Consider the following 19,976-nt stretch of genomic DNA (forward strand, 5'->3'; position numbering starts at 1 on the left):
CCTCAGCCACAAGCCAGGCATGGCCGGAGGCCCGTGATGCCCCAGCCCCCACTGTTCTTCCTCAGCGACCTCACATCTGACTTTCTCCCACGTCCACTCAACTCAACCACAAGCCGACTGCCCCTCACACAGCACCCCAAGCCTGTTGCTCCTTGACACCCATGGGGGCCCAGGGTGAGGACACACCTCTGGCTGCCCAACTTGTGCTCTCACTGCCAAGGTCTTGACGGGCAGGTTGGGCCCGCCCCCAGGCCAGGTGCCGCCTGTGGGGCATAAAGCCTGCAGAGGCAGCTCCTTAGGGAGCTCTGCTATCTGCCATGAAGGGGAGCAGCACCCTCCTGCTGGTGGCCCTCACCCTGCTCTGCTCCTGCGGTGAGTCTGTGTGCTTCCAGCAGGGCCCATGTGTGGGGGGCAGACAGGAACCTGGGGGGCTAAAACCCAGGCACTAGGCCCCTCACAAGGATGGGCGGCGGCCTTCCTAGGTGCCCGACCGGCCTCCATCACAGAACACAGATGTGGGCAGATGCCCCCGATGCTCCCGCCAACCCCAGTCCCCACCCAGCCCAGCTCCAACCTCTGCCCCAGCCCTAGCGTCACCAAGCCCAATGTCACCAACCCAGCCCAGCCTGACCCCAACCCTCCAAGCCCCAGGTCAGCCAACCTCACTCAGAGGGTGAATTCCAGCCACATTAGGGTCTTGCCGCCCCTTCCCTAGTAATGCCAGGGAACCCCAGAGTGGGAGACGCTGCCGAGGCTAGGGGTGACAGGCGGGGTCTGTGGCCAGGTAGAGTTAGGGGGTATTATGGAGTAAGACCTGGGGGAGGTGAGGCAGGGTGATCATGGGGGCACACCTGGGGCAAGTGAGGTGGGCACTGATGCAGAAGTTCTGGACACCGCCGAGGCTGGAGTGCTGGGAGGTCTGGGGTGGGCTGGAATGGAATTCTCTTGTGCTGGTGTCACCTTGCCCCCACCTCACAGGGCTGGCCATCGGGGATGACAACAGTGACTTTTTCATGGACTTCCTGCAAACGCTGCTGGTGGGGTCCCCAGAGGAGCTATATGAGGGACCTCTTGGCAAGTATGATGTCAATGCAGATGCCAAGGCAGCACTGACGGAGCTCAAGTCCTGTATCGACGGCCTACAGCCTATGCACAAGGCGGAGCTGATCAAGCTGCTGGTACCAAGGCTGGGGTGGGGGCGGGGGGGTCACCCCATTCCCTGAAGGTCCGCAGCCCCAGCAGGACACACAGCCCTGCCCCACTAGCCCTCCACCAAATGCCATGACTCCTGATTATCACCCCAATACAGCCACCACCCCACAGACACCTTGACCTGCCTCAGTCAGCAGAAGTGGACATCCCAGACCTCACTCCCCCAGAGCAGCCTCAGCCTCCCCTAAGAGCACATACATGCATATGGCACACCCACATACAAGTACGCACCACTTCCGCCGTTGCTAGGAGGGGACTGGCTGAAGTGTGCCAGAGCCTACGGTCCTCCAGGGGCTGGCCTGGGCCTACCCGCCCAACAGGATGGGGCTTTCTAGTTATCGATCACCAGGTATGGGACCCCCAGCCCTCTGGGCCCACACCTGTCTGCCTTCCAGGTGCAGGTGCTGGGCAGTCAAGATGATGCATAGCGGACCCCAGTCATGTCTCCAAGCAGCCACAGGACCAGCTACACAAGCAGCAATGGCCACACTGCCCCATTACCACTTCTCCGCGTGTAAATTTATCATAAAACTGTTCAATCAATAAAGCCTCCTGCAGCTCAGGCTCTGGCTCCTGTCTCTCCCCACAGTCAGGGACACAACCGCACGGATATGCGGATTCACAGACACGGGGTCACGTCCGCAGAGCATGCACGTAGAAGTAGCCCCACACAGAGGGCAGACCCACCAGACCCCCTTGTAGGCGGACAGAGCAAGACGGACAGGCAGGGGACTGGACGCAGGAAGGGCTACAGAGGCAGCGGTGGGGTGCAGGACCAGTGCGTCAGAGGAGGCAGGGCAAAGAGCCCCAGGCCGACGATGAGGCTAGAACTGGGAGGTCAGGCTGGGGGCCTTCTGCGTCTGAAGACTGTCATTCCAAGACAATAAATATCCACAATATACACCTGGCACAGGTCCAGGGGTTGAAAGCATTCCCCCTAAAGTCACCCAAGGAAAGAGTCTGTCTGGAAGACGTGCAGACCCGAGCCCTATCCCCAAGAGGAACCTTGACAAAGTGGAGAAGAAAGTGCACCTGGTCTTGAGGACACCCGTGGTCAAGGGGTGGGCATGGCCAGCAGTGGCACAGGAGGGAGAGCAGGGTCTGGAAAGGTTCCGCAGAAGGGCAGCAGCTCAGCGCCACCCCCCAAACTCCCCAACCAGCGCTGACCCTACCCTCACCCAGGATCCCAACTGCTGGAGCCTTCTTGTGCCTCAGTTTCCCCAGATCAGTGGTCTTCACTGGGAGCAAGGCTGACTAGGTTCATCTCTGCCCCTCACAACCTTTGCTCTCTGGCCACTCCAGCTCTGGGCCCTGTGGCCTCACCTTCCAGTACAGAACCTCACTGTCCCTTTTCCCACCCTCCAAGCCTCTGCCCTACCCACCACAGTGAGGAGCAGAGCAAAGTCCTGACCTGAGCCATGCCTGGTGAGGGTGGGGGTCCCCTGGGCAGAGGCCATTGTCTTCATCATACAGAGAGTGATCTAGAACCTGCTGTCCCACAGAGCTGCATTCTAGAGCTCAGGGGCCAGGATCTCTCCCCACCCCCACCCAATTCTCCAAGCCCCCTGGGAAGAGGAGAGAGAGGAAAAGGCCTTCCTTTCCATGCCCCTTTTTTGGGAACTGCCTGGCATTGAGGCCGGTGCGACGGGACGACCTCCAAGGAGGCCCGGTCCATAGGTTGCTCTGAGTGCAGCTCCTGGACTGAAGAGGTAAGGGCCCCTCTGGAGTGGCCCTCTCCCTGCCCCACAGCACAGCCTCAGCCAAGAAGTTTTCCACCTTTGCCCACCACTCCCTGCCCAGTGGTGCCCAGCATCCCCTGAATAGGAGGAACCTACCCAGAGCCCCTGCAGAGCCGGGGAAGTGTGGTCAGTGAGGCTGGAGGAGACAGCCCTTCCCATCTTGTGCATGAGGGTCTAATGCTCCTCCTCTTGGAGGCTGGTGAGGGCAGAGCAAGCCCACTCCTCCAAGCATAACCTCTGTGTAGGCCCCAGCTCAAGACCTTACTGAGGAGGCTGTGGCCTGCAGTTCTGCCCACCAGTGGGGACAAAACAGGGATAGGGTGGGGAGTTGGGACTTCCCAGCACCTGGTCACCCTTCCATCCATGGACACAGCCAGCCATGGCAGAGGAAGTATGGGTGGGCACCTGGAGGCCCCATCGCCCCCGGGGGCCCATCATGGCCCTCTACAGCAGCCCAGGACCCAAGTACTTGATTCCACCCACCACGGGTAAGAGCCTGGGAGCCTGGGATGGGACTGGGGTAGGGGAAGAAGCCAGCTCTGAGGTGGGCTCGGGATGGGCCCGGAGAGGGTCTGGAGAGGGTCTGGGAGGGCATGGGGCGGGTCTGGGGAGGTTCTGGGAGGGTCAGGGAGGTCTGACGAGGGTCTGGGGAGGGCATGGGTGGGCCTGGGGTGGGTCTGGGGAGGGTCTAGGGAAAGTTTGAGGTGGGCCTAAGGAGGGTCTGAGTGGGGGCAGGGGGTGGGCCTGGAGAGGCTCAGAGCAGGGAGGGCATTGGGAAGGCTGGGGGCTCATCCCTGACTCCCAGCCCATCAACCCCCTGGGGTCAATAGGGTGGGGAGAAGGACGGCATCTTACTCCGGGCTGCTCAGAACCCCTGCCCCACAGGCTTTGTGAAGCACACACCCACCAAGCTGCGTGCACCAGCCTACAGTTTCCGTGGGGCCCCCATGCTCCTGGCAGAGAACTGCTCCCCAGGGCCCCGCTACAGCGTGAACCCCAAGATACTGAGGACTGGCAAGGACCTTGGCCCTGCCTACTCCATCCTGGGGCGCTATTGTACCAAGACCATCATGACCCCTGGCCCCGGTAAGTGAGCCTGGCCCAGCCGCAGACCTGCCCAACCCTGCTGGTGGCCACTGCACGTCCTGTCCAGGTGAAGGTGTGAAGGAGCACAGGCATCCTGGTTCTCCTGTCCCCTCTTTTTCCTCTCGAGGGACACCACCAGGCCCAAAGCAGCCTCGGAGACCCTCAAGCCCAGTTCTAACTTGGGCTTTTCTTGCCCTACGTCCCCACACCAGGCCCACACCAGACTCTGCCCTTCCCCCTCCAAAGCTGCACCTGTCCCGCCCACTCCTGCAACTCCGGGATACCCCTAACCAATCTCGGTCACCATCCCCTCCCAGCACGCCCTCCGCTCTTCTCCCGAGCCAGGTGACTACTTTCCAGAGAAATCGGCCAAGCACGTGTTTGACTCAGCACCCAGCCACTCCATTTCTGCCCGAACCAAGACCTTCCGAGTGGACAGCACCCCAGGTGTGCACCAGCCCTGATAGCCAACATCCAACCAGGGTGGGGACCCGGGGGGTGGGGGAGGTGAGACAGGGTAACCTGATGGCTGCACTCCTAGAAGTGGCAAACTTCAGGAAAGGAGCTAAGACTCTGCATGCAGGATTCTGTCCAACCTGAGACTCACTGCCTGTGCGCCCCACAGGCCCTGCCGCCTACATGCTGCCTGTGGTCATGGGGCCCCACACCGTTGGCAAGGCGTCCCAACCCTCCTTCTCCATCAAAGGCCGCAGCAAGCTGGGCAGCTTCAGTGACGACCTTCACAAGGCAAGGGTTCCCCCCCCCCACCCAGGGCACAGCACTGTTCATCCCCCAGAGACAGTCCATCTGGCCCTTCCTCCCCAGAACCCAGTCCCATCAGAGTGAAACCTATCAGCTCTTCACCCTCCGGTGTCTGCCACATTCATGGCACCACCCTGTCCCCTGCACCCCCAGGTTACATTCCTGGGGTGAGGAAGGGCAGACAATGGACAAGGACGGAGATAGCAACAGTGCCGGGGGAGTGGAGCAAGGAAGGGATTTATGGAGTGCTGCAGGGAGGGTGGGAGCAGCCTTCGATAAGGTGGCATGCAGGAAAATAAGAAGGAGAGGAGTAAAATGTGAGATATTTGGGGGAGGAGGGTTCCAGCTGCAGAAACAGCCAGTGCAAAGGCCCTGAGGTGGCCATGTGTTCAGGAGGTTGAGGAGCCTGGGGAGACTTCCAAAGTGGTTTCACAGCACTGCTGACCCTGCCAGTCCAGCCCATGGCCATCAAATCCCACAGGACAGAATCCCAGCTGCAAAGGGGCCTCTCCTGCACACACCAAAGGGACAAGCCTGGGACTGACACACTGAGGTGTCATCGCCGTGGTGAGGCTTCAGTAGAGGAGTAATGTCCCACACAGAGAAGGTCTCCCACAGTGTGACTGTTGTCTGGAGACAGAAGGGACCCTTGGACACACAGACACACAGTGACTCAAGGCTTGAAACGCACTGTCCGATGCTGGCCGCCTACCCTTTGGGATCACGTGCCCTGGCAGGCCAAGCCTGTCTGAGCCTCTTTCACCTTCCAGACCCCAGGTCCTGCAGCCTACCACCAGACGGATGTGCAGGTGACGAAGTTCAAGGCTCCACAATACACCATGGCAGCCCGGGTGGAGCCCCCAGGGGACAAGACCCTCAAGCCAGGACCAGGAGCCCACAGCCCTGAGAAGGTCCAGGAAGAGCAGGGCCCAGAGGGGTGGCATGAGGGGTGGGGAGTTACAGTGAGGAGGGAGTGGGGATGGTGACATGGCCCAGAGAGCATAGGGATGGTCACAACCCAGTGGGGGGGAGAAGGGGCACCACTCAGAAGGGGTGATGGGGCACAGCCTGGGAAGCCGGGAACACAGGCCAACCTGTGTGGTTGAGTTGTTGGCGGATACATCTCGGGGGTGTGAAGTCAGCAGGGGCACAGCCTGGTTGCAGGGGGAGGCACAGGCCAGAGGAGTAGTTGGGGAGCAAGCCCAGAGTGGGTGTGGGGGGGAAGGGCCTGTGAGCCTGTGGGGGGCACAGTGTCCATGCATCCCTAGAATGCTAGGCTTTCCTGACATACCATTTCCCCAGCTGGCAGGTCCTGCCTCCCTGGACACCAGTGACAGTTAGTGTGCAGAACACTCACCAAACCCAGTAGTGTGGCTTTGGCGCTGGTCACCTTGGCCCAGGGCTCAGGAAGGACAGTGAAGCCACTGTCAGCAGCTCTAGCCCCAGGGAGGGCAGAACCTGTCAGGCAGGGGCAGGGGTGCCAGAGCCTCTCACAGCCTCTCCTCCCCAGGTGACAGTGACCAAGCCCTGTGCCCCCATCGTCACCTTCGGCATCAAACATTCTGACTACATGATGCCCCTCGTGGTGGATGTGGAATAGCCCTGGCCCCCACCGCACCCCATCACCCACAGCCTCTGCACATCATGTTCCCACATCTGGGCCGCGGGCTAGGGACGCCTCCTCCCCAAGCTGGGCTGTGGCCAGCCTGGCCCTGTAGGGCAGAGCATACCTGTTTGGACAGTTGTGACCAGTTATTTTTTCTATGCTGCTTTCCCATTTGCTAATCTTGTTTCCTGCTGTGCCCACATGTTTAATAAACCACAGATCCCATTAGTAATGGGTTTGTCTTGACAGTAGAATCAAGCTTTTTCAGAAAGCCCCCCCCCCCCAACATAGGCTGTTGGGTCTACCCTGGCTTCCAGGGCTTGGGGTCTGAGCAGAGAGGAGGGCTTGGGACCCTCGGGCGCCCACCCTCCTAATTCTGCCTCAGCCCCTTCACCTCGCATTTCGTCGTACACTCCAGGGATGGTCACACAAGCACCTATCCCCTCCTATGTGTGGTCTTCTGCCTGCATGACTCACTCTCACCCATGAGATCTGGGTCCCCACCTTGAATCTGGACTAGGGCCTGTGATCACCCTGAATAAAGTGATACTCCTGACGCCAGGCCATGACATAGAGAGGAAACAGCTTCTGCCTGTGTATCCCCCTCGCTTCGCTCACTTCACACCATGGTGTGCCCCCAGAAAGTGGTGTGGCCACATCAACATCCAGGCAGCCAGCACAGCTGGACCGCAAGCTCACACCAGCATCAACCAGTGGGGATGTGAGCAAGTCTTCAGGTGACAGCAGCCCTGGCCTCGGGTCTCCCAGCTGAAGCCTTAATGTTCTAGGCAGAGAGCTGTCCCCACCATGCGGGTCTCAAATTCCAACCACAGTGATCCCAAGACAAAAATTACTGTAAGTGACTAAGTTTTAAGTGATCTGTTATGCAGCAAAGGCAACACAGGAAGCACAAGAGGACAAGGACCAGGAAGGGGGCATCTGAGTGAGGCCCAAAACAGACATTTCTAGAGGCCTCCTGGAGTCTAAGGCCAGGCCTTGAGGAATGGAGTCTGGGTTTCACCTTGATCTTGGGGAGGTCGCGGAGGACCTCAAGATGGGTGGTCCTGCCTGCTGTCCCCGTGAGCCTGCCAGCCATAGCCACACAGGGCACAATATGGCTGCTGACCCTGGCCCAGTAGGAACCACGTCAGGTTCGGTGTTCTGAGCACCTCACATTTATTCATCTAACCCTTGGGAGTAATACTATCATCACCCTATCTGAGTTACAGAAACTTGGCAGAGAAAGTGGTAAGCCTGTGACTACCTGCCTAGGGCGGCGGGGGCCAAGTGAGGGAGGGAGGGAGGGTACAGGGACAAGGCAGAACGAGAGAGGGAAGAAGTGGGGTCTGGACCAGCAGTGTCCATGGCCTGTCTGTGGACTGAGTCAGTTCCAGATGAAACTCTCAAGCACCCAAAGAAATGAGGACACCAAAGACAGTGTTTACTCCACCATGAAACTGTTTATTCCAAATTTTTATTGGTAAACGCCTTGTCCTTGAACTGCGGGATAGAGCCTGGCAGCTACCTTGGCACAGACTGGGTCCCCGGGTCCTTCTTGGGTTACTAGTCTCAGGCACCAACATCAGCAAACCCCGCCTAGGCACAAAAGTAGGTGCTGAGTGCACAAGGCTGAGCAGGAAGAGGGTGAAGCCTCTGACAGGTTGGCAGAATGGCCAGGCCCCCCTCACGGAATCCATCCCAGTGCAACGAGAACGAGAGACCAAAAGGTCAATCAGAAAGGAACTAAAACCCAGACCCCAAAATAGCTGGCAGCAGAGATGGAAACTTTAGGAGAGAACGTTACAGCTGGAGGTCTCAGGGAGACAGCAGAAAACACTCAGCAAGACCACCCAAGTGCAGAATGGAAACTAGCCTGCCATGGCAGGACGAGCAGGCACAGCTCGCTTAGTGTGGTGTGGCTCCCACAATGGAGCATGTTCTCAGAAAGTGAAGTCAGCACCACAAACCCAGGCAGAGTGGGGGATGCAGGGTGAGGGTGTGTCTGCAATGCCCTCGGCAGCTGCCAGCACAGTGGCCAGTGGGCACGCGCCCGTGGCAAGATTTAAGGTGAGATGAGCAGAGGACTAAGTCAAAGCCATAGAGTGTGGCGACTGGGAAGGGAGGCAGGACCACGGGAGCCTGAGAATGCCAGGGAGTAAGGGGGAACAGTGAAGTCCCAGAGACACGGAGGCATGTAAGCCGACCTCACTGGATGAGAAACGAGCATCTGGAGGAGCAGAGGCAGTCAGAACAGAACACTCAGAAGTAGGAAGGTGGGATCCTCCTCTTCCAGGAGGCTGAGAGGGCCAGCAGGTACAATGGAATGACCATATGAGGATACAGGCCAATCCTGCTGGAAGGGGAGGCAGGCATCAGTGCCACAGGGGCAGTGCCCAGGGCTGGAGACCAGAGCAAGGTAGGGCCAAGAGAGTTGATGTGTGGTCAATGTGTGTGACCCGGGCAAGGAGGTGGACAGGGCGCCAACAGTCTTCAGGGAGTAAGGGGAGTAACTGGGATGACAGAAGACGGGGAAGGACACAGAGCCAATGAGTCGTTTCTTACATGTATTTGTGCACAAGCAAGGGTGCCGACACCTCACCACATCTCACCAGCGGGTGAGATGCCGCTGGTCCAGCTGGGCCTGTGGTTCGGTTTGTGTGAACATGGGGCTGGCCAAGTGGGCCGTGAGGGCCCAGGGAACAAACGGTGGGTGGGCATGGAGGGCAGTCTGCAGAGGGATGCGAGAATAACTAAGCGTCCCCACAGTAAGGTGGTAGTCACTGTCAAAGGGCCTCGCTTGGTGGATGGGAAGCTGCCTGCTGACACTCCAGAAGCGACCCACAGGTCCTACGAAGAGAGTCCTTGTAGGGAAGCCTCCTGTCCTGACCCACAGAAGGTGCCCCCCTCAACACACACACTGCCTGACTCTGAAATGCCAGACAGAACTGCTTCTAAAGGTCTGGTCTCGCGGAAATACACCTTTGGTGTTGGGTAGCTCTCGAATCCTGAGAAAACAGGGAGTTTCTTCTGGATACCAGACTGTGAGATCCAGAAGGACTGGGAGGGCCCAGGGCCTCCAGCCAAGGTTGCAGTCCACTCCTTCATCCACGGCCCCTTGCCCTTTCCCGACGGTCCGGAGGGCAGGCAAGGCCTCAGGGCGGAACCCTCAACATTGATCTACCCATGCCCAGCAGCCCTAGCCAAGAGTATCTGCCATCTCTGAGTAGAAATGGTGCTCGAAGTTCACAGCCACACCCCCTTCCTGTGTCAGCTCCAGGCACCTCAGATCTCAGATGTGGCCTGACCTAGAGACAAGGACGGGACAGAGCCTTAAAACGCCAAAGCCCCAAGGAACAGGGGAAGGCTGCTAGCCACAGGTAGCCATGTCCAGGATTCCCAGCTGCTCAGGTCAGACCTGCTCTGCCAGAGCCTCTAACACCCGGAACAGTACAGAGAGCTGGGCCTTGGCTTCTCCAAGGGAAAGAGACCCTCACACACATGGGACCGGCCAACATGAGCTCACGGGGTCAGAGGAAGCCACGAACTCCCAGTCACACAGGAAAAAGATTCCCAAGCCACGATCATCGTTTCAAAGGAGTATTTTGTACGTAGGTCTTCTGGAGCCCAGGACACCAGGCAGGGGGAGACCCTGGTTGCCCCGGGCACTCACAGAAGCCAGTTCCTAGTGGCTCATGTCCTTGCCCTTGACAGGAGATACGAGAGGATGAAGAAGGCCACGATCAGGCCTGCAGCCATACCACATAGAAGCTTCCGGTTGTCTCGCCCAGACCTCGCCATTGTGGAAAAGCGCTTCACACTCCCTGTGAGCAGGCCTGTCATGCTTGTGAAATCCGAGTCCTGAGGGAGGAATCCCAGCACAGTCACACAGGGGGGCATCTCCACGACCGACACGCAGGTGCTGCAGGCACGCTGGGAGCCTGCACAGCAGGCGGTGTGGGGCAGAGCTGACCGCGATGCCCGCGCACACTGCAGACCCTTACCATGCCGTCCAGGTACCGGTTCTGGTCTTCTGCGTCCCTATCGATGTCCAGGGCCAGCTGGTCAGGACACAGAGGGGGCAAGGTCAGGCCAGAGAAGGGACACTGGATGGCGCCTGACCCCCCGTAAGACCAGCAGTCCCTGCCAACAACTCTGCCAGACACAGTACCACCAGCAGAGATCAGGATTCAGGTGTCACCCGGACCTCACACGGATGGATGCTGCCATGGATGAGACAAGGAAGATGGGAACTACGTGAAGCCCTTCCCAGCCTCTACCCTCCCTCTGGTCCCCACTCCAGGGTGCTAGGTGGAGGTGAAGGGACGACCACCACTGACCGATTTGAGCCTGGTGACCTTGGAAGCCAAGTTGTCGGCCATCCGCTTATTCTCCCGGTCTAGAATCTCCTCCACAGCGGCGGGGCTCTGAGCTGCGAGAAGGGAGAGTCTGAGGGGGAGCATCCACCTGTGAGCACTGCCCTTGACCCCTGCATGTCAGCCCTTTGTGGCCTCAGGGCTCTCACTCCAATCCCACCCAGCCATGCTGGAAGTCTCAGAGGACTGAGCTCACATCTGTGGAGCGGGCCCAACCCTAACCCGGGATCCAGTGCATGGACGTCACACATGACGGGCTGTGTAAAGGATAGTGCGTGTGAGCACCTGTCATGTGAGCACGTGTCCTGTAAACATATCTAGGCACCCCAAAGGGGTACAGTCCTACTAGCACTTTCTGATATTGTCACAGAACCTGCACGATCCCTCCATAGATGGCATCATAAGGATAGATAAGATAGTTATTTCTGGCAGGAAGAGCACCCAGGAGGGAAGCACAAAGGCCCTGGCAGGGATGGCCCATGAACTGGGTTCTGAAGAGATGACAAGTGACCAAAGAGAAAACAAATTCGCAAAGCTCCCAACACCCAAAAGTGGGGGCTGAGGTCGATCCTGAGTGCAGGCCCTAGGTCTGCTCACCTCTACACCCCACACCTTACAGGACGCCCTGACCCATGACTAGTGATGCTGAATCTGTCACATCAGGTGGGTGGGAACCATCTCCCCCCAAGTTCGGAGTGCAATTTTGCGGCGGCCAGGATGCCTTAATATGCCACCGAGGCACAGCCTTAGGAATCACTGATGAATACAAACCCCAAAAGAAAGGCTGTTAACGTCCTGCCAACCACTTCATGTTCGTTAACCCCTTAACAGTTACAAGAGCCCAGCGACACAGGCCATCAGCATCCCAATCCCAGATGAGAACAGGGGCTTCCCCGAGGGCAGACGGGCCAGCCTAGGCCACCCCACCACGCAAAAGCCTCCTCTCCCACGCCAGCTTCCGGGACCTGTGGCCCGTGGCCCGCCAGAGGCCCCAGGCAGAACGACCTCGCAGGGTCAGGAGCACCCGCAGGGCCCCAGAGACCCCTCCCCCCGCGCGCAGCCTGGCTCCGCCCGCCGGCAGTTCTCCCCGCCGCGGCCACTCAGCGGGGCAGGGGCGGGCGGAGGCGGCTCCAGCGGGCAGCCGCATCGTCCACGGCCGGCCGCGCCGCCATCCGGCTCGCTCCCCCGCGCTCACCCCGCGCCCAGTCAGCCATCGCTCCCGGCCCCGGCCGGGGTCTCCGTCAACGGCACGGCCACAGACTCCGCGGACGTGGCGCAGCAGCGGGAGGGGCCCTCCGGCCCTGCCCCTTCCGCCCGGGCACGCCGACTTCCGGCCGAGGTCCGGCCGCCGGGGTGACGTGATGGGAGCCGAACCCGCCTGAGGTCTGTTCCGCCGCCGGACAAGGGGAGGGGACGGGCCGTCGGCTCTGGGGACGGCTTGCTGGTTGGTGCTTTCCCCTGCCAATTACTGCGTTGACAGACACTTCTACCAGCCAACCGCGCCGAAGGCGGGGTCAGGTCCCCCGTAGGAAGCGCTCCCAGGCCTTTTATCAGGCGAGATAGGCTGGAAGGGGTCTCAATGGGCATCCGCCTCCGCCAGGCTGCGGTGGGAGTCCCGGCCCCGGTTACTGCCGGTGGGACAGTGGAGATCAAGGCCTGGGGCGAGCGGGCGCTGCAGAAGATGCAGGGGTGAAAGCACTCTGAAGGAAAATGAACCAGACGAAGGGTCAGAGTGTGGGGGTGGTGGCGACAGTAGGAACCGGGCGCTTGCCTTTGCACCCGGGCGCTGAGGGCGCGGTGCGAAGGAGATAGTCAACATAGGCTTGTTGCGCAGTGGATACCTCCCCACCCTACTGGAGCGTTTGCTCTGTGTCATTTCGTCCTCCTAACAACACACTGAAACGAGAATTTCTACCATCTCTGCTTTTCAAAAGAGGGAGCTGAGTCGAGGCCAGACTGTGTCTGGGTTACACACCCAGGAAGTTGCTGCACAAGATAATGCTTTGCCTTCATCCTGACCCCTCCCCACTCTCCCCTTTCTTTAAGCTTCAAGGAGGTCTGCTTCTCTCCCACCACGACCATTCCCATCTGCTCTTTTTGTTTTGCATGACCTTCCCCCAGATCACTTCTTATCGTCCAGTCTCCAAAAGTGGCATTTCATCAGATCCCTTTGCGGCCCACCAGGCTCTCCGCCTTTTTTCTTAAATCACAGGACTATGGCTGCCTATCGGCGTCTTATTTGTCCGTGTTTCCTTGTGTTCACCTTTGGAACACAACCTCTACGAAAGCAGGGACCTCGCATGCAGTAGGCACTCAAACCCCTGTTTACTACATCAGGTGGTCTCCGGGCTGCAAAGTCCTTTCTTTTCCACCTGGACTTTCCCCTCGACTTCCACTCGTTCGGTCCATCAAGAGGGGCGTGGATGGGAGGGGTTGGTAGAGCGGGCTGAGGTCCTCGCCTGCTGGGAATTCCAGTCCAAGAAGCAGGGGTCCCTGTTAGATTCGGAGGCTACTCGGCCCCAAAGTCGGACGATCACCGAGTAGGATCTTTGAAACCCCAGCTAACTCCGGGCAAAATCTTCAAGCTCCAGTCAGCTGGTCCAGGTCTCGCCTCCTTAAGGAGCTCGCAGCCCTGACACACCCCAGAGCCGCAGCGCACGCCCATCCCGGCCTCTCCCAGCGCAGCCCCGGCCCCGCCCCACAGCCCCGCGCGTGCCCGTCCCAGATTCCTCCGCGCGCAGCCCTAATACAGCCCCGAGGGAGATGCCGTGCACGCCGGTCCCGACCTCCCCGGCGCACAACCCAGGCCCCGCCCCGCGTCGCCGCGTACGCCGGTCCCGGCTTCCCCCGCGCGCAGTCCTGGCCCCGCCCCGCGGCGCCGCGCACCCCTATCCCGGCTTCCCTCGCGCGGCGAGTCAGGGCGGAGCGAGCGGGCTCATCCTGGAGTCGCAAAGCCAAGCCTCTCCCACCCGCCCGGCGCGGTATCCCGGGGGCGCCATGGAGCCCCGGGTGGTTGCGGATGCTGTGGAGACGGGAGAGGAGGATGTGATTATGGAGGCTCTGCGCACGTACAACCGGGAGGTGAGCGAGAGCCGTGAACGTGGTACACGAAAGAAGAGGTGGGGCAGGGTGGGGCGCGAGCGCGGCGGGCGGGGCGCCGAGTCGGTGAGGAGTTGCTACCGGGAGAGAGTCCGGGTGCGCTCGCCGCTGGGCGGGTGGGGCGGGGCGCCGTCTGTTTCCCATCCACGGAGCGCGGGTCCTGCCTGGTGTGGATCTGTGCCCCTGAGCCCCTGGGTCTCTCTGCAGAACTCCCAGAGTTTCACGTTTGATGATGCCCAACAGGAGGACAGGAAGGTGGGTGCTGACCGAGGGGTAAAGGGGAAGGGATGGGAGGTCCCGGGAAAAGGGGCCTGGTGGAGCCGCTCTTCTTCCTGCCCACAGAGACTGGCGGAGCTGCTGGTCGCGGTTCTGGAGCGGGGCTTGCCACCGTCCCGCCGCGTCACCTGGCTGCAGAGCATCCGCATCCTGACCAGAGACCGCAGCTGCCTGGAGCCTTTCACCAGCCGCCAGAGCCTGCAGGCACTTGCCTCCTATGCTGGCATCGCCTTGGAGGGGTCCGTCCCTGAGCCTCTGGACATGGACGTTGTACTCGAGTCCCTTAAGTGCCTGTGCAACCTCGTGCTCAGCAGCCCGGTGGCACAGGTGCTGGCCGCAGAAGCCCGCCTAGTGGTGAGGCTCGCAGAGCGTGTGGGGCTGTATCACAAGAGCAGCTTCCCACACGAAGTCCAGTTTTTTGACTTGCGCCTCCTCTTCTTGCTCACGGCACTTCGCACTGATGCGCGCCAGCAGCTGTTTCAGGAGTTGCAGGGGGTGCGCCTGCTGACTGCTGCCTTGGAGCTGACACTGGGAATGACCCCTGATGGGGGCCCTCCTGAGCTCCTTCCTCCCCAGGAGACTGAGCGGGCCATGGAGATCCTCAAAGTGCTCTTCAACATCACCTTTGACTCCATTAAGAGGGAAGTGGATGAGGTGAGGGCTGACCTGAGTCCGTGGGTAGAGCTTAGCGGTGTGGACGTTTCCTGGATCTGTCTGCCTGTAGGAATACTGGCAAGTTTCCGGGCATCAGATGGGGAGAGGGCAGGCGGAGCTCTTAGCTTATCGGGAGGAGGCAAGGAGATGCACGTTTTGGGCAGGGAGCCTTGGAGAAGATTTCTGAGAGAGGTGGAGGGCATGTCTGGCTCTTCCAGCCTAGCAGGAGGGCTGTTTGGTGCGTGGGGAGGCTGTAGGAGATTTCCCACCATGAGGCCGTGACCATGTGGCTAGAGTACTCTGTGACTTCATCCCAAGAGGACTTAGTGACGTTCTTGATCACAGAAACACTCCGAAGGTAGAGTAGAAGAGGGCAAGTAGAGGAGATGCATGGTCTCTGCACATGATCCTGGAGCGGTGCTTCCTCTCACAAGAACACCTTTCTTTTTGGTCAGGAAGATGCTGCCCTTTATCGGCACCTGGGGACTATTCTGCGGCACTGTATGATGGTCGCTGCTGCTGGAGACCGCACAGAAGAGTTTCACGGGTGAGGGTGCGGCCTCTCGAGATGGAAGGGAAGTGTGTTCGCGTGTGTGAACAGTGCTTCCCAGCTCTGGCTGTGGGCTAGGCTCCACCCTAGAGAGTCTTCACCTGTCTGGCTGGGAGCAGACATCAGTGTGTCTCTACGGTACTACGTGATCAGGACAAGTGTCTGGATCTGCGGACAGGAACGTGTCCCTGGAACTTGGGTGGTAGCAACAGGCAGTGTGGTATCTACAGGGCAACGTGGTTACTCACCTCTCTTCTCCATGACCTGTGTTTAGGCAGGTTCTGGCTGGCTTTTTTTTTTTTAATTTTTTTCTAATGTTTATTTATCTTTGAGAGACAGAGCACGAGCAGGGGAGGTGAGAGCGAGAGGGAGACACAGTATCTGAAGCAGGCTCCAGGCTCCGAGCTGTCAGCACAGAGCCCGATGTGGGGCTTGAACTCACGAACTGTGAGATCATGACCTGAGCTGAAGCCAGACGCTTGACTGACTGAGCCACCCAGGTGCCCCCAGGTTCTGGCTTTCAAGAGTGTCTGTGGCGCTTCAACCCAGACAGAGGGTGCCCCTTTCCTTGGGAACTCACCCCACTGAGTGGGATGAGCCTCTGAGGGTAGTCCTACTCTAAGTTCTGGCCTCTTGCTGGCCATTAAGTCCCTGGATGCTAGTTCACGTCACATGTGGCCTCTGCAGGGGGCACCAAGGGTTGTACTTGTGCAGGGGGACCAGACTTACCAAGCCCCTCTCCCCCATCTGTCTTCAGCCACACAGTGAACCTCTTGGGAAATTTGCCCCTCAAGTGTCTGGACGTCCTTCTTACCCTGGAGCCACACGAAGGTTCCCTGGAGTTCCTGGGAGCAAACATGGATGTGATTCATGTCCTCCTCAGCTTCCTAGAAAAGCGTCTGCACCAGGTGGGCAGAGGGACCTACCGTGTGGGTACCTCAGTGGCTCTGACTTTCCCCAGCAGCTGTGGTCCGTGCTTTTTCACGGTACCCACTGGTAAGTGGAGATCAGCCTGACAGTGTGATCAGGCAATTTCTCCATCTGCTCTGTGGTCCAGCCACCAGACTCCTCCTCCCTGAGAAATATGGGGACCCTCACACACATATTTGAAGGGTTTCATTTCGTTGGTTATCACGAGTTTTAAAACAAAGTACTTACCTTTTAGATCTCTTTGTGGATCTCTTTTGAGTGATCTGAGAAGTCTCAGCCCTTGCTTGTGACTGTAGAACTTCAGTGTTGCTGCACACAGGTGGCCCGTGGGAACAAGCATCCCTGCAGGGACCCACAGGCATCTTGAGCCAGAGGCTCCCTGGTTCTTGGGCCTGCACACAGGACATTGGCCAGACCTCTGACCAGCTTCTCTGGGAGCTTGCAGACATCACACAAGCTACAGAGTGCAAGGGAGTGGGATTAGACGGACACCTCCAGAATCCACATCGCGCATATATGCTGTGAGCTGGAGTACAAACGCCTGGCATTGGATGTGATGGCTGTGACTGTCCCTACCACTGCTGCTGCTGGGGTTGGGGTCCAGGGAGATAACTCAGGAGAAGGCCGGGGAAGGACAGGAGCTCTCTGGATCCATGAAGCCCACAGAATAGAGATTTTCTTTTTGTGTTTTGGCTGTTGTTTTCTGAGGACAGGTCATGTGCCAGTGGTGTGCTAATAACTGAATGCTCTGTATTTCCCGTGCAACCTTGGTATGTAGGCGAGGAAGTGAGAGCAGATGAGTTATTTGCCCCAGGTCACAGAGCATGTGAGTGCATCCTAAGTTAAGTTCCATTTGTGGCCCTCTTGAAATTCACACAAATTCACAAGAATGTGCCCAGTCTTGGCCCCTCAGCTGACTAACCAGGGCAAGGCCACTTCCTGAGCACCTCCTGCCAGGACCGTCTGGTGTGCGTGTGTTTGCCCCCCCCCCCCCCACTTCAAGTCAGGTGGGGGCACAGCCCCGGTGACAGAGGCTCCTCTGCAGACGCACAGGCTGAAAGAGAGCGTGGCCCCCGTGCTGAGCGTGCTGACGGAGTGTGCCCGCATGCACCGCCCTGCAAGGAAGTTCCTGAAGGCCCAGGTATGGGGCACAGGGGCCGGGGCGGGACCCTGCTTACAGACCCCAGCTGCTGCAGGCCCAGGCTGAGGGACGGCTGCCTCCCCAGGTGCTGCCCCCACTGCGGGACGTGAGGACGCGGCCCGAGGTCGGGGAGCTGTTGCGGAACAAGCTTGTTCGCCTCATGACGCACCTGGATACTGATGTGAAGAGAGTGGCAGCTGAGTTCCTGTTTGTCCTGTGCTCGGAGAGTGGTGAGTGGCAGGATCTGGCCCAGCGCCTATCCCTCCCAGCCACCTCACACACTGATCTCTGCCCTGCTTCTCAGTGCCCCGATTCATCAAGTACACGGGCTACGGGAACGCTGCTGGCCTCCTGGCTGCCAGGGGCCTCATGGCTGGGGGCCGGCCTGAGGGCCAGTATTCGGAGGACGAGGACACGGACACAGAGGAGTACAAAGAAGCCAAGGCCAGGTGTGTGCCCCTACACCCTCGGCTCCTCTCACTCACCCTGGTCCCTGTTCCCACACCCATATGGACTCGCAGGGTGGGTGGGACAAGATGACAGATGGCTGAACTCTTTGGGAGTCAGGCACGGGTCGCATAAGTAACCTGCCTTGATGTCAGGATGTTTTGTGAGTGTGGGCTGAGTGGGGCCAGGCAGTCGGGGGACCAGGATATCCCCCGAGCAGGGGCTGGGTCCTTGCTGCTCCTGGAAAGAGCCCTCTTGTGGCTGCCCTGCTTCCACCCACCCCATGCAGCCGCCTCCTGTCCTAGAGAGTCGCTAATGCATTCCCCACAATCCCTCCCCTGGGAAGCAGCATAAACCCAGTGACCGGGAGGGTGGAGGAAGAACCGCCCAACCCCATGGAGGGCATGACAGAGGAGCAGAAGGAACATGAGGCCATGAAGCTGGTGAACATGTTTGACAAGCTCTCCAGGTACGTGTTGTGTCAAGGAGGGGCCCACAGCTGGGAGAAGGGAGAACAGAAGCCCAGGACCCGTGTCCGGTCCTGTGAGCGCCAGGAAGTGGGGTTAAAGTTGGGCTTAGCAAGGCTGTGTTACTAAGGTCGGAAACAGGAAATGCCCCAGGAAAGGATTAGACTTGCGGTTGGTATTACATTTGTTTCGTAGATGACAAAAATTGAGACCTGGAGAAATAAGAATTCTAGAGTGCATAAGGTCTCAAAGCCACTGGGTAGCAGTTTGGATTCAGGCCTGTTTGGCCAGGGGTGAACCCGACTTCTGCCCCACATGCCGTGCCCCTTCCCCACCATGCTTTTCCCCCACAGGCACAGAGTCATCCAGCCTATGGGGATGAGTCCCCGGGGTCAGCTCACATCCCTGCAGGATGCCATTTGTGAGACCATGGAAGGGCAGCTCTCCTCGGAACCCGACTCAGACCCCGACTGAGGACACCCACTCTTCTGTTCCCCCTTCAGAACTGGTGCTGCTTCCAGAGATGGCCTTGGGACTGTGACCCAGGGAAGCCATGCTTGGAGACCCTTTTCTCTTTACTTCCAAAGTTCTGTTAATGGTTTGTCTCTGGTCCAATTTCTTATCTTTAGGACTGTGAGGGCCTTGTCCTGCTGCAACTCTGGGAACTCCACCGTGATCTCCACAGATGAGGTGGTCTCGTGTGCCAAGAGGATGTGTGCAGAGGCTGCTGCCTGGGGGCAGGAGCTGAGCATGGGCACATGCACAGGCAAGCATGTCCAGGGCTGGCATACCGGCCCAGAGCTTCTGTGTCAGGCAGGCGCTGCAGCTGACAGGGAAAGAACTTGCTAGGACCCCGTATCCTAATGTCAGAAATGTACTTTCAAGGTATGCTCTATTTCTGTCCCCACTGAGCTCAGGACTGGGAGCCTCCTGTGCGTTCTTGGTCCTCGCTCAGCACTCTACTGTAAGTGTCCACAGCAGCCAAGCTCTCACTGGTTGTGACAGTGGAATCCTGGCCTTCCCACTGGCGTAGACAAATACACGAAGGGAAACGCACCTCGTAAAACCACAAGTCTGGATTTCTGTCGTGTACCACAAAGCATCACTGAAATATCTTGGAATAAAGAGTTTCGAGCAAGAATGTGTGTGAGGAATTAATTTCATTGTTCTCAGAATTCAGTCCTTTTCCTAGATCATCATTCATGTCTTTTGTTCTTGTGGAGGCCACCAGACCCTCTCTGAGGACTCTCTTAAACGCACGGCAGGTGGTGAAACAGCGCCCAAGGGAGCACACGCAGGGTGGGAGCCAGGGGTCAGGATGATGTGCCTGGCGGTGCTATCCATGCTGGGCCTTGGGGCAACCCCAGCAGAAGGGGCCTGTGCAGGCGCAGGAAGTATGGCCTGAGAACATGTCTGGCTGGGGACCAGCCAAGGTTTCTAAATGACTTAAGGCCTTCCATAACTTAGATGTCAATCCTAGAGGCATTATTGGGAAGGCCTGGTGGAGAGTGGGGACGGGGTGGTTAGATGCCGGAGCAGAGTGAACATGGCCTGACGCCCTTCCGCGAGGGGTGCTGGTGCTCCGTGGGAAGTGGCACTGGGCTCACCTCCAGGGTGAATCCGGGGGCACGTTC

At 58.9% G+C, this 19,976-nt stretch overlaps 4 protein-coding genes across 7 annotated transcripts; 3 read left to right on the plus strand and 1 right to left on the minus strand.

The window, feature by feature from the left end:
* Positions 1 to 317: 317 nt before the first annotated feature.
* SCGB1C1 (secretoglobin family 1C member 1) lies at positions 318 to 1,640 on the plus strand. The gene is made up of 3 exons (XM_047100569.1): positions 318 to 372; positions 979 to 1,178; positions 1,608 to 1,640. Exons 1-3 carry the CDS (start codon positions 318 to 320, stop codon positions 1,638 to 1,640), a joined length of 288 nt encoding a protein of 95 aa, XP_046956525.1.
* Positions 1,641 to 3,330: 1,690 nt separating this feature from the next.
* ODF3 (outer dense fiber of sperm tails 3) lies at positions 3,331 to 6,399 on the plus strand. Of its 2 annotated transcripts, XM_047100547.1 has the most exons (6): positions 3,331 to 3,439; positions 3,837 to 4,037; positions 4,383 to 4,484; positions 4,663 to 4,784; positions 5,570 to 5,710; positions 6,310 to 6,399. In XM_047100547.1, the coding sequence occupies exons 1-6, from the start codon at positions 3,331 to 3,333 to the stop codon at positions 6,397 to 6,399; spliced, it is 765 nt and encodes a 254-aa protein (XP_046956503.1). The 2 variants fall into 2 exon arrangements, with proteins under 2 accessions (XP_046956503.1, XP_046956504.1); XM_047100548.1 differs by lacking the exon at positions 5,570 to 5,710.
* A 1,446-nt stretch (positions 6,400 to 7,845) lies between these two features.
* Positions 7,846 to 12,125, minus strand: BET1L (Bet1 golgi vesicular membrane trafficking protein like). 3 transcript variants are annotated; one of them, XM_047100560.1, is made up of 5 exons: positions 11,974 to 12,125; positions 10,743 to 10,834; positions 10,407 to 10,463; positions 10,164 to 10,263; positions 7,846 to 9,710 (listed from the first exon to the last, which is right to left on the minus strand). In XM_047100560.1, exons 1-5 carry the CDS (start codon positions 11,990 to 11,992, stop codon positions 9,688 to 9,690), a joined length of 291 nt encoding a protein of 96 aa, XP_046956516.1. In that variant the 5' UTR covers positions 11,993 to 12,125; the 3' UTR covers positions 7,846 to 9,687. The 3 variants fall into 3 exon arrangements, with proteins under 3 accessions (XP_046956516.1, XP_046956517.1, XP_046956514.1); XM_047100561.1 differs by having other exon boundaries at positions 7,846 to 8,001; positions 11,974 to 12,119; XM_047100558.1 differs by having other exon boundaries at positions 7,846 to 10,263; positions 11,974 to 12,115.
* A 1,558-nt stretch (positions 12,126 to 13,683) lies between these two features.
* Positions 13,684 to 19,483, plus strand: RIC8A (RIC8 guanine nucleotide exchange factor A). Its single transcript, XM_047100550.1, has 10 exons — positions 13,684 to 13,859; positions 14,085 to 14,132; positions 14,220 to 14,807; positions 15,263 to 15,354; positions 16,115 to 16,265; positions 17,333 to 17,428; positions 17,514 to 17,658; positions 17,733 to 17,877; positions 18,225 to 18,344; positions 18,696 to 19,483. Exons 1-10 carry the CDS (start codon positions 13,776 to 13,778, stop codon positions 18,814 to 18,816), a joined length of 1,590 nt encoding a protein of 529 aa, XP_046956506.1. The 5' UTR covers positions 13,684 to 13,775; the 3' UTR covers positions 18,817 to 19,483.
* Positions 19,484 to 19,976: the final 493 nt, after the last annotated feature.

This window comes from Lynx rufus, unplaced genomic scaffold, assembly GCF_022079265.1.
Source record: "Lynx rufus isolate CCGP_SWC_20201006 ecotype Redwood Valley unplaced genomic scaffold, mLynRuf1.p SCAF_50, whole genome shotgun sequence".
NCBI classification, from domain to species: Eukaryota; Metazoa; Chordata; class Mammalia; order Carnivora; family Felidae; genus Lynx; species Lynx rufus.

Bases quoted from the DNA above. Each gene is read 5' to 3' on its own strand.
- SCGB1C1 (XM_047100569.1), top strand. From the start codon at position 318: ATGAAGGGGAGCAGCACCCTCCTGCTGGTGGCCCTCACCCTGCTCTGC. The intron at 373-978 runs GTGAGTCTGTGT...CCCACCTCACAG, and splicing joins CACCCTGCTCTGCTCCTGCG to GGCTGGCCATCGGGGATGAC. The intron at 1,179-1,607 runs GTACCAAGGCTG...TCTGCCTTCCAG, and splicing joins CGGAGCTGATCAAGCTGCTG to GTGCAGGTGCTGGGCAGTCA.
- ODF3 (XM_047100547.1), top strand. From the start codon at position 3,331: ATGGCAGAGGAAGTATGGGTGGGCACCTGGAGGCCCCATCGCCCCCGG. The intron at 4,785-5,569 runs GCAAGGGTTCCC...TTCACCTTCCAG, and splicing joins TCAGTGACGACCTTCACAAG to ACCCCAGGTCCTGCAGCCTA. The intron at 5,711-6,309 runs GTCCAGGAAGAG...TCTCCTCCCCAG, and splicing joins GAGCCCACAGCCCTGAGAAG to GTGACAGTGACCAAGCCCTG.
- BET1L (XM_047100558.1), bottom strand. The intron at 10,464-10,742 runs GTCAGTGGTGGT...TGTCCTGACCAG, and splicing joins AGGTCACCAGGCTCAAATCG to CTGGCCCTGGACATCGATAG. The intron at 10,264-10,406 runs GTAAGGGTCTGC...TTCCTCCCTCAG, and splicing joins ACCGGTACCTGGACGGCATG to GACTCGGATTTCACAAGCAT.
- RIC8A (XM_047100550.1), top strand. From the start codon at position 13,776: ATGGAGCCCCGGGTGGTTGCGGATGCTGTGGAGACGGGAGAGGAGGAT. The intron at 13,860-14,084 runs GTGAGCGAGAGC...GTCTCTCTGCAG, and splicing joins TGCGCACGTACAACCGGGAG to AACTCCCAGAGTTTCACGTT. The intron at 14,133-14,219 runs GTGGGTGCTGAC...TCCTGCCCACAG, and splicing joins CCCAACAGGAGGACAGGAAG to AGACTGGCGGAGCTGCTGGT.